At 47.6% G+C, this 15620-nt stretch overlaps 2 protein-coding genes across 5 annotated transcripts in view; one reads left to right on the top strand and one right to left on the bottom strand.

Annotated features, from left to right (window-relative positions):
* Positions 1-333: 333 nt before the first annotated feature.
* On the top strand, positions 334-11920 carry MSTO1 (misato mitochondrial distribution and morphology regulator 1). Its single transcript, XM_030187196.1, has 14 exons — positions 334-481; positions 2245-2371; positions 2950-3019; positions 4688-4763; positions 4984-5038; positions 9578-9728; positions 9855-9972; positions 10140-10274; positions 10364-10516; positions 10600-10731; positions 10823-11007; positions 11169-11273; positions 11386-11501; positions 11579-11920. Exons 1-14 carry the CDS (start codon positions 398-400, stop codon positions 11803-11805), a joined length of 1734 nt encoding a protein of 577 aa, XP_030043056.1. The 5' UTR covers positions 334-397; the 3' UTR covers positions 11806-11920.
* Positions 11921-12349: 429 nt separating this feature from the next.
* LOC115457632 (GON-4-like protein) overlaps positions 12350-15620 on the bottom strand; it is a 98867-nt gene continuing 95596 nt past the window's right edge. For 3 of the 4 annotated variants that reach the window (XM_030187134.1, XM_030187133.1, XM_030187136.1), the window contains 3 exons: positions 13883-14573; positions 13089-13191; positions 12350-12528 (listed from right to left, as the gene is read on the bottom strand). In XM_030187134.1, the coding sequence (XP_030042994.1) occupies positions 12454-12528; positions 13089-13191; positions 13883-14573 (869 nt within the window). In that variant the 3' untranslated portion in view covers positions 12350-12453. Of the gene's footprint in view, positions 12529-13088; positions 13192-13882; positions 14574-15620 lie in introns of those variants that run through there. The other variant, XM_030187137.1, reaches the window with a different exon arrangement.

The following is a 15620-nucleotide window of genomic DNA, read 5'->3' as shown; positions in this document are numbered from 1 at the left end:
GCACAAGCCCGAATGCTTGAAAACATACAAGTGACATCAAATAAAGAGCAGCTGACAGGTTGCTTTGCTTTGTTATGGGTGTAGGGGAGGCGGGGGCGGAGCCGGCTTCAACGTTTTGACGTCACGCCGCCTCCCGTTCTTTCAATCTAACCTTACTTGACAAGAACAGGAAGACACTTTAAACCCTTCCGTAACAACGCAGAAGGCGGGGAGATGGCGCGTGATGCGACCTGCTTTCTCCATAGGGTGGCAGAGTTGAGTGACGGTGTTCTGACCGATCAAAATTGCGAACTGGGAAGCTGACTCCGCCTCAGTGGGCGTGGTCGGGGAAAGACGAGGACCAGGTTGCTAGGAGGCAGGCGGCTGCTGCTGGTGCTGCTGCGGCCCAGTGTCGGGCATGGCGCGTACGTGGAGAGAGGCGCTAACCCTGCAGCTCGGCCACTACGCGAACTTCGTGGGGGCGCACTGGTTGAACCTGCAGGTCAGGGGCATCTAGGGGATGGGGCAGGACGATTCGAAGGGGGTAGGGGGAAGCACCAAAGGAAAGGGGTTATTGGGGGGGGGGGGGGAGAGCACTAAGGAAAAGGGGTTATTGGGGGGGGGGGAGAGCACCAAGGGAAAAGGGTTATTGGGGGGGAGAGCACCAAGGAAAAGGGGTTATTGGGGGGGGGAGAGCACCAAGGAAAAGGGGTTATTGAGGGGGGGAGCACTAAGGAGAAGGGGTTGTTCAGGGGGGGCACTAAGGAGAAGGGGTTGTTCTGGGGGGGGGAGAGCACTAAGGAAAAGGGGTTATTGGGGGGGGGGGGAGAGCACCAAGGGAAAAGGGTTATTGGGGGGGAGAGCACCAAGGAAAAGGGGTTATTGGGGGGGGGGAGAGCACTAAGGAAAAGGGGTTATTGGGGGGGGGGGGAGAGCACCAAGGGAAAAGGGTTATTGGGGGGGAGAGCACCAAGGAAAAGGGGTTATTGGGGGGGGGAGAGCACCAAGGAAAAGGGGTTATTGAGGGGGGGAGCACTAAGGAGAAGGGGTTGTTCAGGGGGGGCACTAAGGAGAAGGGGTTGTTCTGGGGGGGGGAGAGCACTAAGGAAAAGGGGTTATTGGGGGGGGGGGGAGAGCACCAAGGGAAAAGGGTTATTGGGGGGGAGAGCACCAAGGAAAAGGGGTTATTGGGGGGGGGGAGAACACCAAGGGAAAAGGGTTATTGGGGGGGGGAGAGCACCAAGGAAAAGGGGTTATTGAGGGGGGGAGCACTAAGGAGAAGGGGTTGTTCAGGGGGGGCACTAAGGAGAAGGGGTTGTTCTGGGGGGGGGGGGAGAGCACTAAGGAAAAGGGGTTATTGGGGGGGAGCACTAAGGAGAAGGGGTTGTTCTGGGGGGGGGGAGAGCACTAAGGAAAAGGGGTTATTGGGGGGGGGGAGAGCACCAAGGGAAAAGGGTTATTGGGGGGGGGGGGAGCACCAAGGAAAAGGGGTTATTGAGGGGGGGAGAGCACCAAGGAGAAGGGGTTGTTCAGGGGGGGCACTAAGGAGAAGGGGTTGTTCTGGGGGGAGGGAAGAGCACCAAGTTAAAGAGGTTGTTCTGGGGGGGGGGGAGCACCAAGGAGAAGGGGTTGTTCAGGGGGGGCACTAAGGAGAAGGGGTTGTTCTGGGGGGGGGGGGAGAGCACCAAGGAAAAGGGGTTATTGGGGGGGAGCACTAAGGAGAAGGGGTTGTTCTGGGGGGGGGGAGAGCACCAAGGAAAAGGGGTTATTGGGGTGGGGCAGTAAGGAAAAGGGATTGTTCTGGGGGAGGGGAGCATTAAGGAAAGGGGTTGTTCTGGGGGGTGGGAGGAGAGCACCAAGGGAAAGGGGTCATTCTGGGGGTTGTGCAGAGCAGCAATGGAAAGGGGTCATGGGGGGAGAAGTGGAGAGCACTAAGGAAAAGGGGGTTATAGGGGGAGTGGAGAGTAGTAAGGAAAAGACATAATTGGGGGGGGGGGGGTGTGGGACAGCAGCATCAAGGGAAAGAGGTCATGGGGGGGGGGGGGGTAAAGGGGATCTAAGGAAGGGGCATTGGAGTGGTGGAAAACAGTAATGGAAGGGACATGGCTCAGGTGCTCCAGTATTAATGCAGAGCACAAATGACTCCTCCCCCATTGCTGGTTTGCTTCCTAGTCTCCTTTAATGTTCTCTCTGTCTTACTGAGGGAGTCCTACTGGACAGGGGCTTGTGTGCTGGCATTTACCCCATGTGCTCCTTGATTCGCAGGAGGCTGCGCTTTCCCGTGCTAGTGCGAGGGAGCCAGAGATCTGCAGTGATGTGCTGTTCAGGGAAGGCCGGACACTGAATGGACAGAAGACTTACACCCCTCGCTTGATCCTCATGGATCTGAAAGGTAGGAGCCATCCTCAAAGCACTAAAGTAATTAGGGGAATTCCTCAAGTAGTGCCCATTAATAACATCTCTTTCCCCTAAAAATGAAATATTTAATAATACACACCTTAGGTAAAAAAAAATAAATTAAATGAGGGTGTCGCTTGGTTACAGCTGCATGTGTGTGCTGAGAAAACGTGCATTTTAAGCACCTTATTTCCTGTTGAGCTTGAACTATAAGGAACAGAAACTGCTAGGTCAACCCTCAGTCCCCCCTTCCTCCTGCCAAAATACTGGCCATTGACCCTGATCATTTTTGAGGGCTATGCTTTGGCTGCTTCAGTGCTGTGCACTCATAAGGGCGCACACCTTCAGGCCCTGAAACCCTAAACTCCTTACCAAGACTGGAGGAGACCACATCCCTGTGGTCATGCTCACGAGCAGATAAGTTTAGTTTTGCTACTGGTAGACAGGATGGTATGCAAATCTTTAATAAAACGAGGGAATATTGCAGCAGGTTGCGTGTTCGTCCTTCTCCCTCTGCTGCAGGGAAATGGAAACCTTTATGTGTTTGCTGAGTTCTTTTCTTTTCGTCTACAGGAAGTCTGAACTGTCTGAGGCAAGAAGGATGCTTATATGGGGATGATAAAATAGACTGCACTGTAGCATGGTAAGAATTAAGAGTCATTGTTCTTTATTGGCTTTGCCTAGGACAGGGATCATACTACAGCTGAAGGAAGGTATTAGTAACAGTAACATAGGCATTTCTCTCAAGTGGTCTGAATTCCTGTAACATAGTAGATGACGGCAGAAAAAGACCTGCACAGTCCATCCAGTCTGCCCAACAAGATAAACTTATATGTGTATACCTTACCTTGATTTGTACCTGCCTTATTCAGGGCACAGACCGTACAAGTCTGCGCAGCAGTACTTCCCGCCTCCCAACCACCAGTCCCGCCTCCCATCACCGGCTCTGGCACAGACCGTATAAGTCTGCCCTCCACTATCCTCACCTCCCAACCACCAACCCCTCTTGGTTTCCTGAAGCTAAAGGCAAGGGCTCGAACAGTTTATTTGTTGCATTTGTATCCCACATTTTCCCACCTATTTGCAGGCTCAGTGTGGCTTACATAGTACCGTGAGGCGATCGCCTTTCTGGTATGACAAATACAGAGTGATATTTTGGTATAATAAGGTGCATATGTGACAGATACATAAGGGAATAGACAGGAGGAAGCGTTAAGTTATGTCCCGTTCAAGTATTAGTATCGTTGTGTTGCAGGATTCAGGCATTTAAGTTGGCTCGTTAGGGTATGCCTTTTTGAACAAGTTAGTCTTTAGTGATTTCCGGAATGATGCAGCCTCCAGGGCACCCATTAGTGTCAACCATTGACCCAACATGTGGATACTTATCTCCAATCAATGATACCTCATATTAGGTCATACATTTGAGAATTGGCTGAATTATTACATCTTCAGGAGTAATGAGTTGTCGTCTGATCAATAGGTTACAATGGATGTCACAGCATTATATATGCAGGACTAAGGAGAGGCATTAGGCTTTGAGTTAACTTCTGTTTTGAAGGGGTTGATTCCTGACTGGAGCACCAAGGTGGAAGCTTTTACTTTTGGGTTTGGTGCTGTGAAAAATGAATCCCTGAGGATTAGGAAGTGTGTGTTTTTATTTATTTAGTCTGAGACAGTGAGGGAGGGGAGAACGGACCTTTACTCTCAATCAAGCTGGGCAACAGATCCAGAGTCCCCCAATCACTGTGTGCATGTTAGTGGCTTGCCCGAGCGGTTTGATTTTGCGGCACAGCAGCACACACGCACAAAAGCTAGCTCTTTAAGGCAAGAGGGAAGCTGTTTTGACACCAAGGAAAACCGCCGCAGGAGGCACTGCCATGATGCAGATGGAAATAAATGTGAAAATTAAATTTAGTAGTTGAAATTGCGGTTTAGTAGCCTGCCCGAGAAAACAAGAAATCTTGCTGTAAATGTAAAAATACTGACAAAATGTTTGAGAGACCCGAGAGCTGAAGAACCTGTGAATGCGACCTGCGGCTGTTAGACTAAGGGAGAGGAGGGCAGACCATAACAGGGTGGGGAACTCCCACGCATGCACAGAGATATGAAACTCGGACATATCTAAGCTGAAGAACTGCTTTGGGGCCTGAGGCTATGAGCGTACCTGCATCTACGGAGAACCCCTGTTACAGGTAAGTAACCTTGCTTTTCAAGTACAGGGGTACAAGGTTAGCAGTTCACGTTCTAGTTGGAAAAGGAAGGCTGTACCGAGGTGATCGGAGACTCGGGATCTTATCTGTTTGTCTTGCAGGAAGGGAACGGTGACAACACACAAGGAAGAGCCTCCTGTTAAGAACCATTTTCTACAGGACCTCAGCATGTTGGAGGTAAAAAAAAAAAAAGAAAACCCGACGGGGAAAAACGTCTGTGAGGCAGAGGTGGGGGGGGGGGGGGGGGGGGGGGCTGAGGGTTAAGTGTTAAATTTGAACAGATGAATAGCGTCAGGTACCTACCACCTCACGTGGTTACAATAAAGATAATCGCATTCCTCTTGCCCTGTCATGTGGCCTAGGTTTGATGCCTTATTCCTCTGCTTTGTCTTAACAGGGGCAGACCATTACTGAAGCAGATGGAGGCCCAAGAGGTTTTTCTGACCATAGAGGTGTGTGAGCCACAGACTGTGTGTGGAGGGTGGAGAGGAAGCAGCATGACTGTCTAATTTTAGTCTGGCATGCTGAGGTGGATGCGAGTGTTAACTGTCTTGATACAAGTTTGTATGGATTTCTGATGGGGATTTCATTGTAGCAGTTTGCCATATTTCCACTAGGGGCTGCTGTGGAGCTTTTACTGTAGGGGAAATGAAGTCCAGCTCAGGAACTCCCAAGGCCTACATCTGCCTGTGCAGTGTCTCGTACCAGCTGCACCACTGATAACATTGCAAAAGTCCAGTAGCCATGTGCCAACTGCATTATATTAACTTGGATTGTGCCTTTCCACGCCCCTGCTCAAGGCAAATTAGCCCTGAAGCTGAGGTAGTGGAGGGTGAAGTGACGTGTACAAGGTTCCATGAATGTCGGTAGGATTTGAACCCTGGCTTCCTTGGTTCTCTGCTGCTTTAACCACCAGGTTACTCCTTCAGTCCTGTGTGGCAGATGGGCACTGCCTTTCACTGCTTCCACTTCAGCCTGGCCCCTATGTTTGTGGGTTTACCTGGGTCTTGTTCAGGGACGTGACTTCTGCAGTTCCTGTACTGGAGACATGCAGGGACCAGGTATATTGAAATTACCTCTCAGTACTACTTCCTCTTTCACAGTGATATTGTGAATGTCTTCATTTAAATCTGTACTCGCCGTTTCCCACTGTGAAGTACATAAGTATTGCCATACTGGGACAGACCGAAGATCCATCAAGCCCAACATCTTGTTTCCAACAGTGACCAATCCAGGTCACAAGTACCTGCCAAGATCTCAGACAAGCTCAATACATTTTATGCATCTTATCCCAGAAATAAGCAGTGGATTTTCCCTAAGTCCATTTTAATAACATAACTACATAAGTAATGCCATACTGGGAAAAGACCAAGGGTCCATCGAGCCCAGCATCCTATCCCCGACAGCGGCCAATCCAGGTCAAGGGCACCTGGCAAACTACCCAAATGTACAAAACATTTTATACATGTTAATCGCGAAAATTGTGGATTTTTCCCAAGTCCATTTAGTAGCGGTTTATGGACTTGTCCTTTAGGAAACCGTCCAAGCCAACTGCCTTCACTACGTTTTCCGGCAACAAATTCCAGAGTTTAATTATACGTTGGGTGAAGAAAATTTTTCTCCGATTTGTTTTAAATTTACTACACTGTAGTTTAATCGCATGCCCCCTAGTCCTAGTATTTTTGGAAAGCGTGAACAGACGCTTCACATCCACCTGTTCCACTCCACTCATTATTTTATATACCTCTATCATGTCTCCCCTCAGCCGTCTTCTCCAAGCTGAATAGCCCTAGCCTCCTTAGTCTTTCTTCATAGGGAATTCGTCCCATCCCCGCTATCATTTTCGTTGCCCTTCGCTGCACCTTTCCCAATTCTACTATATCTTTCTTGAGATGCGGTGACCAGAATTGAACATAATAATACCCAACATTCTATTCGCTTTCCTAGCCGCAGCAGCACGTTTCAGTGTATTATCAACGACACCCAGATCCCTTTCTTGGTCCGTAACTCCTAACGTGGAACCTTGCATGACGTAGCTATAATTCAGGTTCTTTTTTCCCACATGCATCACCTTGCACTTGTTCACAATAAATGTCATCTGCCATTTAGACTCCCAGTCTCGTAAGGTCCTTCTGTAATTTTTCACAATCCTCTCGCGAGTTAACGACTTTAAATAACTTTGTGTCATCAGCAAATTTAATTACCTCGCTAGTTACTCCCATCTCTAAATCATTTATAAATATATTAAAAAGCAGCAGTCCTAGCACAGACCCCTGAGGAACCCCACTAACTACCCTTCTCTATTGTGAATACTGCCCATTTAACCCCACTCTGTTTCCTATCTTTCAACCAGTTTTTAATCCACAATAGGACATTTCCTCCTATCCCATGACCCTCCAATTTCCTCTTTAGCCTTATGGACTTTTCTTTTAGGAAGTTATCCAAACCTTTTTTAAACCCCACTAACCTAACTGCTTTTACTACATTCTCTAACTATGAATTCCAGAGTTTAATTACATGTTGAGTGAAGAAATATTTTCTCCAATTCGTTTTAAATTTGCTACTTTGTAGCTTCATTGCATGTCACCTAGTCCTAGTATTTTTGGAAAGAGTAAACAAGCAATTTTATAGACCTCTATCAAATCTCTCCTCAGTCGTCTTTTCTCCAGGCTGAAGAGCCCTAGCCACTTTAGCCTTTCCTGAAAGGGAAGTCATCCCATCCCTTTATCATTTTTGTTGCCATTCTCTGCACCTTTTCTAATTCCACTATATCTTTTTTTGAGATGCGGTGACCAGAATTGAACACAATATTCGAGGTGGTTGCACCATGGAGCGATACAAAGGCATTATAACGTCCTCATTTTTTTCTATTCCATTTCTAATAATATCTAACATTCTATTTGCTTTCTTAGCCGCCACAACACACTGAGCAGAAGGTTTCAACGTATCATCAACGATGACACCTAGATCCCTCTCTTGGTCCGCGACTCCTAACGTGGAACCTTGCATGACGTACCTATAATTAGGGTTCCTCTTTCCCACATGCATCACTTTGCACTTGCTCACATTAAACGTCATCTGTCATTTAGACGGCGAGTCTCATAAAGTCCTCTTGTAATTTTTCATAGTCTCTTGCGATTTAACAACTTTGTGTCATCAGCAAATTTAATTACCTCACTAGTTACTCCCATCTCTAGGTCATTTGTAAATATGTTAAAAAGCAGCGGTCCCAGCACAGACCCCTGGGGTACCCCACTATCTACCCTTCTCCAGTGAGAATACTGACCACTTAAACCCTACTCTCTTACCACATTAAGATAAATAGAATAGCATTTTTCCATCTTTCTGTGGTCACGACAGTGACATGCTCTGGAGCTCTCACGTAGCTTGTGACCCTGTTTAGGAGGCCCTGAAATAAATGTTCAGGAACCCTTGGATAAATCATCCCATGGTCCAGGAAAGTGGCAGTCTCTATGATATGGCCGTTCTCATCTTCAGCAGGCGAACCTTCTGCTTTGGTTTTTACCCTTGGCTGGGAGGATTGACGAGAACACCATCTGCTTTAGCCCTTCTGTTTTAGAATATCCTTAAGAAATGTGTATGACAGAGACTTGTCTGCAGTGGAGGTAGAAAGCATATTCTGTAGGGATATCGTGAAAACATGGCCTGTTGCTGGCCCTATCTAAGGACCTCTGCTTTCCTCATGCGTGGGTTGAATAGTCAGCTCAGGGGTAAGTTATCCAAGCTGTCAAAGTGCGGCTTTGGATCTCTGGGGTACTTTGCCAAGGAGATACAGTTAAGATCCGGCCTCGTCTGTTCCCTTCTCTATGCTGTTGTGGGAACGGATGTTATTCAGTGCTGTCTTTTCTACACCCACAGATTTATTCAGCAGGCAGTCTGGCCAGCAAAGAAATCCAAAATTAAAAAAAAGCTTTGTAGAAGGGGTGGGGAGGGTTGTGTTCTGGAGCTGGGCTTTGAAGCTCCATCCAGCCTCTTCCTTTGCAAAGGTCGTGTGGAATTGTGTGTGTGTGTAGCACATGTCTTCTGTGTACTCAGAGCACCGCCCAGGACAGCCAGTAGCAGTGTCACTGACAGAAGGCTGTGGTGTTTGCTTTTGGTGTGGCATGCTTATGTAACTCAGCAGCTCCTCTGCTGCCCTGTCCTCGTGTCATGTTTTACTCTCTCGGCCCCTACAACAATGCTTCTCAAACCCCAAACCTGTCCTGGGAAGACCCTACCAGTGAAGCTTTCAGAATATCCTCAGAGGCCATAGCACATACTGCCCCCCACCCATCTAGCAGCTTGGGTGCAAGAGATCTGTGACCTCGGGCACAGTCACGTTTCTCTCTTGCACTGCTGGATTTCCGCTGGTGGGCCGTTCTGGACGCCTGTGCGCTATCACAGCTCCAGGAATAACACACATATGCAAACTCCCGTAAATTTTCCTTCTTTCCCACCTTTGTTTGCCAGTGTCTGAAGGGAGTTCTTGGTGCTTGAACTTGCATACCAATGCATTCTGGGATATGTAGTCATGCTTCTTTGCTACTCGTACCAGGGGGAGGGGGTGCAGGCTGGTAACACACCTGGTTTGAAGTCTTCTGCCAGAAACTGGGTTTCACATTGGTGTAACTGCATGGATAAGGAACTTTACAGTATTTTATTTCCTTCTTACTCCATTAAATACAAAAATCAATAGAGTCGCTGTGTTAAGTGTCTTTTATTACAGAAGCCTGTGTAAGAGCCACTTAGTACTGGTGTCTGTTAACTTCTGCTATTGTAGTCAGATGAAAGAACCCTATTCTGGCGAAAAGGAGCTGAGGTGATCAGAGTTTGCCTCAGAAAGCCAACTTGGCTGCAGCGTGATAGTAGGTTTTGAGAAATGCTTTGGCCTCAGAGAAGTATAATCTCCTCTTGTGAATCTGCTTAAATACAGTCCCACAGATGGACACCCCAGCTGAGCAAGTTTCCCCCCCCCCCCTCCTCTTTTCCAGGCATCTCTCAAGGAAACATGACACAGGGCATCCCAAAAGCTTTACGGAAGACTTACCATTTGGAGGGCAGCGTTCAAGTCTGGTCCGATTACCTTCGGACACACCTACACCCCAAAACCGTTTGTGTGGTGCGGCAGTATAGTCACGAAGGGTGAGTTGGATGAGGTGATTAGCGGTGGAGATTTGTGTGTCTCTCTGCCCCCCCCCCCCCCACCCCCCAGGCAACTTTAGAAGGCAAATGGTTGCAACTCTTTCAGAAGGTCTCATTCTCTCACAGGGAAGCAGATCGGCTGGATGCTTTCGGGCAGGGGGAGAGGCTCCTGAGTGAACCAGCCTACCTGCAGGATTTGGAAGACCGGCTGCATTTTTATATAGAAGAATGTGATTACCTTCAGGTACAGCACTGCGGCCTTGGCCTCCCACTAAGAACCTATAATAACCACTGGGGTGACAGCAAAGCACAGGAGAGGGAATGAGCCTGGATGTGTTATTTAAAATCGCATATTCTGTAATCCCCACCTCTCTTTCTCCTCGTGGGTGCGCTTCTCATTTCTCCATTTAGGGATTTCAAGTTCTCTGTGACTTGCATGATGGCTTCTCGGGGGTTGGGGCCAAAGTGACTGAACTTCTCTGCGATGAGTTTTCCGGCCGAGGTATCCTTACCTGGGGCACGGTTCCTATTCTTCCTCCTCAGAGGGTGAGTTAGCAGCAGGGACGATGTATCATAAGTGGAAATGAAGCCCTGTGCTAGACTGTGCTAACCATATCCCATTAACTGCACTGCAGGAGCCAGTGAAGGACATGTACAGGCTTCTAAACACCATGCTGGGCATTGTTCACCTCGCCAGTCAAAGCTCCCTCTTCTGTCCACTGTCACTGAATGGGACTCTAGGCCGCCGGCCACAGGCTCCAGTCAGTTTCCCGCATCTGCTGTACGATGTAAGTGGCAGGATTATGAGATTCCATTCCTAACCTGCTACTTTTCATTAAGTTTTCTAACTCTGATTTTTGTTTCTGAGTAGTCGGCTCTGAACTACCACAGCAGTGCTCTCTTGGCTACAGCCCTGGAGAGCCTCAGCATGCCTTACCGCCTGCATAGCTCCCCACTGAGCATGGCGCAACTGGCAGATGCCTTGAACTTCTCTGGGAGAAAGGTAGGTGGTGCATGTGAGAAGCGTAAGCAGCTATGGTATGGGCAGGAGGGGGAGTTTTAATGATGCTGTTCTGCCTCCTGTCCCCCTGCAGGTTGTCAGTGCCTGGGCATCTGTTCCCTTTCCTGTAGGTTGCTCCCGCTCTCTCCCAGATGTGCTGTGTAGCATGCCTGAAGCGATGCCTTGGAAGTGTCTCTCATCTTGTGGAGACGCACCACATAATCGCTGCTTTGCTCAGTCCGTGGTGCTAAGGGGGATCAGGAGAGCGAGACAGACCAGGTGTGAAGCAGGAGCCAGTACAGAGACTTCATCTGTGTCCCCCATTATTTAAAATGACACTCCCTGTCCTGTCCATGATCACACAGGCCTGAGTTGTCATCTCTGTTTCTCTGCTAGAGAAGGCTTAGAGTACTGATTTTGTTTTTACTTGCTTTGTATAGTAACCTTCGGCCTGGGATTAGTCCTTATTCCAGACTACATGCGTGCGACACAGGAGATGAAGTCCTGGCCTGCTACTTGCAAACTCTGTATCCTGGGATGCTCAGGTCAGTTCTGATTGAGAAACTCTATAGAAATCAGTGTCGATAGGATACAGCGCCTCTTATAAATGAGGAAGTAGTGACCGGGGCTCTTCATTTTATCTTTTCTTCATGACAGTGCTTCACATGTGTTGGAGGGGCCCTGCAAGGTGGCAGCACCCTACCCCCAGTTCTTCTCCCCATTTGTAAACCAGCAGGGTTTCATCATGGACGAGCCGATGAGCTGCCCCAGAGGTAAGAGGAAGTAGTTGCCTGGCTAGGTAACGACCAGTGTCAGGCTGCTTTGCTAAGGTCTTGTCTTTTCCTTGCAGTGGTCGAGAGTGTACCTGTCCTCAGCTCCTTCCAGTCTTCCCCTCTCCTGCACCGCAGCTTGGAGAACTTACATGAGGAGATCAGTCAGGTGGATGTGCGCCGCTGGGCCGCATTCTTCAGCACGGGGCTGGAGTTAGCTGAATTCCATGAGGCTTTGCATGAACTGAAGAACCTGGCTGAATGCTACCGGAGCAGCTTTGAATTCGATGAGGCAGGGAGCCATTGACTAAACTAAGATCAAAGGCAACCTGACGTGAATTGTTCTCTAGTTAATATAACACCATATCTGTATATAATAACTTATTTTTAAATACAAGAACTTGGTTTTCTGCTAGAGAAGAGAATAATTTGCCAACCTTCATGGGTGCCTGGTCCTAGGATCTTCTATCTGTTCAGTAGTACAATTCAGCCTCACCTAACAGGACACAAACACACACGCACACCTGACTCCAGTCTATAGGGCAAGCGCCTTCATCCTGGTTCAGTACCAGTTCAAAAAAACACAGATCAACCAATGGCATGGGTGCATGTACATCTCTATTGCCAGCAACAGGACTGTGACATACACAGAGAAAGCAGTTCACATATTGGGTTAAGTTAAAAACACATTTACAAGTTGTGACGTCAAGCAGGAGAGCTGGCCCTTCCTCACTGGTGCTGTAGTGCAGGGGTAGGCAACTCCTCGAGAGCCGCAGGCAGGTCAGGTTTTCAGGATATCCACAATGAATATGCAAGCACTGCCTCCTTGGTATGCAAATCTATCTCCTGCATATTCATTGTGGATATCCTGAAAACGTGACCTGCCTGCGGCTCTCGAGGACTGGAATTGCCTACCTCTGCTGTAGTGACAAGTAAATGAAGTAGCTCTACTTCCTCACTCATCTTCCTCAGAACTGAGGTCACAGGAGGTGTGGAAAAGTCGCATCAGTTCTCTGAAACGCCGGGACACCTGGGAGGGGTGGGGGACACAAGAGTATGTTACTCTGACAAGCCACACAATAGAAAAATAAAAACTACAGCCTGGATTCTATATAATCATGCTTAAATTTAGGCACCATTTAGAATACGCCAATGAAAACCTGGTATAAATGCCGACACCTCAAGTACGCAACAGGCATATTCTAAAATAGTGTGTGTAAATTCTAGAACACCTACGGTCACGTCCCTTTTGCAGATCCACAACTTACGCGCATCACTTTAGAGAATATGCTTAGACATTAGTGTGCATAAATTCTAATAAATGCCCATTAATGTCAATAATTGCTTCTTAAGTTCAATTATTGGCACTAATTGAATTCAGTTGCACTATATAGAATCCGGGGTTACGTGACTATGGCTTTACCAACTACTATCAACCCAGTTAGGTGCTGACTTTCTTACATGTATCTCAATTAATGTAGCATGCATTTTCCCAACCAGATTTTTAAATTAGTTTTAGTAAAAGTTATCCAGATAGCCACAAAAACTAAGGCTTTACTAGGAAAACACAACTCCTTGTTCCCTCCTTACCTCTCTGGGGCTTTTAGTACCCAGTTGCCGGGAGATGCTTTGGAAGGTTTCCCGATGGGCTCCTCTTCCCTGACACGTAGTAAGAATCACACGGTCAGCTTCCCTGAAACAACAAGAGGGAAAGTTCTGGAAACGAGGCCTATGAACTGGGACAATGGCCAGTCTTCCACCAGAGACAAGGTACGCACATGTTCAGGCCAGGTGAGAACGCTTACACAATGAGATGGGCTGAGAAAAGAGAACAGAAGAACTAAACACTCTCTGCTTCCTTACTGACCAACAATCCCTTCAACTCCACAGCTGGGTTTTCCACATGAAATAACGTAAAAGTTTTTTTTTTTTTAGGGTCGTCTTGTAATATGTCACTACATTTTGTGCTAGGTGGGTTATCGATTTATAATGTAGTAAACCCCCACATCCCGTTTCTTGAATTGGCTAGCTGTGGGCCACTGGTCTCTGGCCTTGCACCTGCTGTAAAGTCACAGAGCCTCGGTTACCGTAAGCAGAAATTGGTGGGGAAACCAGGATTAAAAGGATACACAGAGAAGAAAAGGAAGGTGGATGACGTGGCATCTGCTGAGCAGAGCCAGACATGATTAATATTAATGTTGCCAGGAAACAGAGAAGCCATTGACTGTAAAAGGGGTTTCACACAGCTGTCACATGCTGCCTTCTAGCCATATCACAAGTACACCCAAACTGGTGGAGTCAGGATATCTCCAGCCTAAACGAGGAATGACCAAGGGCCCCACCACAAGCCTGCAGGAAGAGAGAGTGAGTCTGAAAGTCCATACCTGGTCCAGAGGACGACTTTCTCGCCAGTGGAGCTAACGGTGCTGTTCTTAGCACACACAGTGGCTTCAGTCCCTTTCTGTAGCTTAGCGCACTTCTCCTTGCCTGACCCTGTTGGGGGAGCTTTGTTATGGGTATTACAGTCCATGTCCAGTGCCTTGCAGCTGTTTCCAGATGTTGGAAACCTTTGTTCACAAACTCCTGATTCTCCTTTCAGAGGGATGCTCAATTTGCCAACATCAGCTACTGATGTTGCCGATGGACAGTTGAGGGGCGCAGGCCTGTGACTGAACTCAGATGCTACAGGCTGGCTCTGCTGCCTGGACCTCATTAGGAGATGCTCTGAAACCGAGATGGGCTGAGATGACTGCCGTAGGTCACAGTTGCACTGAGGTTTACCAGTCCCAGAGGGCTTTTGGGTGACCCCTGTCCTCCCATGTCCACATCCTTTGCCACTGTTTTCAGGAGCAGGTGAGTCCGTGTTGGTGGGTTGAAGTTCTGGTGGATAAAGACCTTCGTAACTTTCAGCAGTCCCTGGGCTGCTGTGCTGTAGGGTATCGGTGGAGCTTGGGACTTCTCCAGTTGTTGCTGAGCAGGGAGGCTGCAAGCCCTGGACTAAACCTTTGTCAGGAGGCACTCTTTCCTTCACAGGACATTCTAGCACAGCAGGTGACTTTCCTTCGCTCTGGCACCCTGTCCAAAAAAAAAAAGACTTTAAAAAATCAATTTGCTTTCATATTTTCCACTCAAAGTAAATACAAAATTAAGTGCACTGGTCTGACTCATAACTGAAAACGTCAGCAGCTCTACCAGTAGCAGCACTGAAAACTTAAGAGTTGCCCTACTGAGTCAGCCCAAAGGGCCATCCAGCCCAGTATCCTGTTTCCAACAGTAGCCAATGATGGTCACAAATATCTCAGGATAAGCAGTGGCTTTCCCCAGTCTACCTTAACAACAGTTTATAGACTTTTCCTCCAGGAACTTTTCCTAAATGTTTTGAAATATAGCTGCATTAACTGCTTTTCCCATATCCTCCAGCAGCGAGTTCCAGAGCTTCACTATATTATGTGAAAATATATTTTTTCCTTTGTTTTAAATCTGCCACTATGTAACTTCATTGAGTATTCCACTCCACTCAGTATTTATAGACCTCTATTGTATCTCCCAGCTGTCTCTTCTCCAAGTTGGAGCTCTAACTTCTTATCCTTTCCTCATATGAGAATTGCTCCCTTTCCCTTAATCCTCTCTCTGTACCTTTTCCACAAGAACATAAGAATAGCCATACTGAGTCAGACCAATGGTCCCTCTAGCCCAGTATCTTGCTTCTAGCAGTGGCCAATCCAGATCACAAGTACCTGGCAGAAATCTAATTAGTAGCACCAATCCAAGCTACCAATCCCAGGGCAAGCAATGGCTTCCCCATGTCCATCTCAATAACAGACGAAGGACTTTTCCTCCAGGAACTTGTCCAAACCTTTCTTTAAACCCAGATACGCTAACCACCGTTACCAAATCCTCCGGCAATGAGTTCCAGAGCTTAACTATTCTTTGAATGAAAAAAAAAATATTTCCTCCTATTCGTTTTAAAGGTATTTCTATGCATTTGCATTGAGTGTCCCCTGGTCTTTGCACTTTTTGAATAACAGAAAAATCGATTCACCTCCACCTGTTCCACACCACTCAGGATTTTGTAGACCTCAATTATATCCCTTCAGCCTTCTCTTTTCCAAGCTGGAGCCC

This window comes from Microcaecilia unicolor, chromosome 14, assembly GCF_901765095.1.
Source record: "Microcaecilia unicolor chromosome 14, aMicUni1.1, whole genome shotgun sequence".
Taxonomy (NCBI): Eukaryota; Metazoa; Chordata; class Amphibia; order Gymnophiona; family Siphonopidae; genus Microcaecilia; species Microcaecilia unicolor.
The sequence above is the reverse complement of the archived record's forward strand: the minus strand, read 5'-3'. Positions and strand labels throughout refer to the sequence as shown.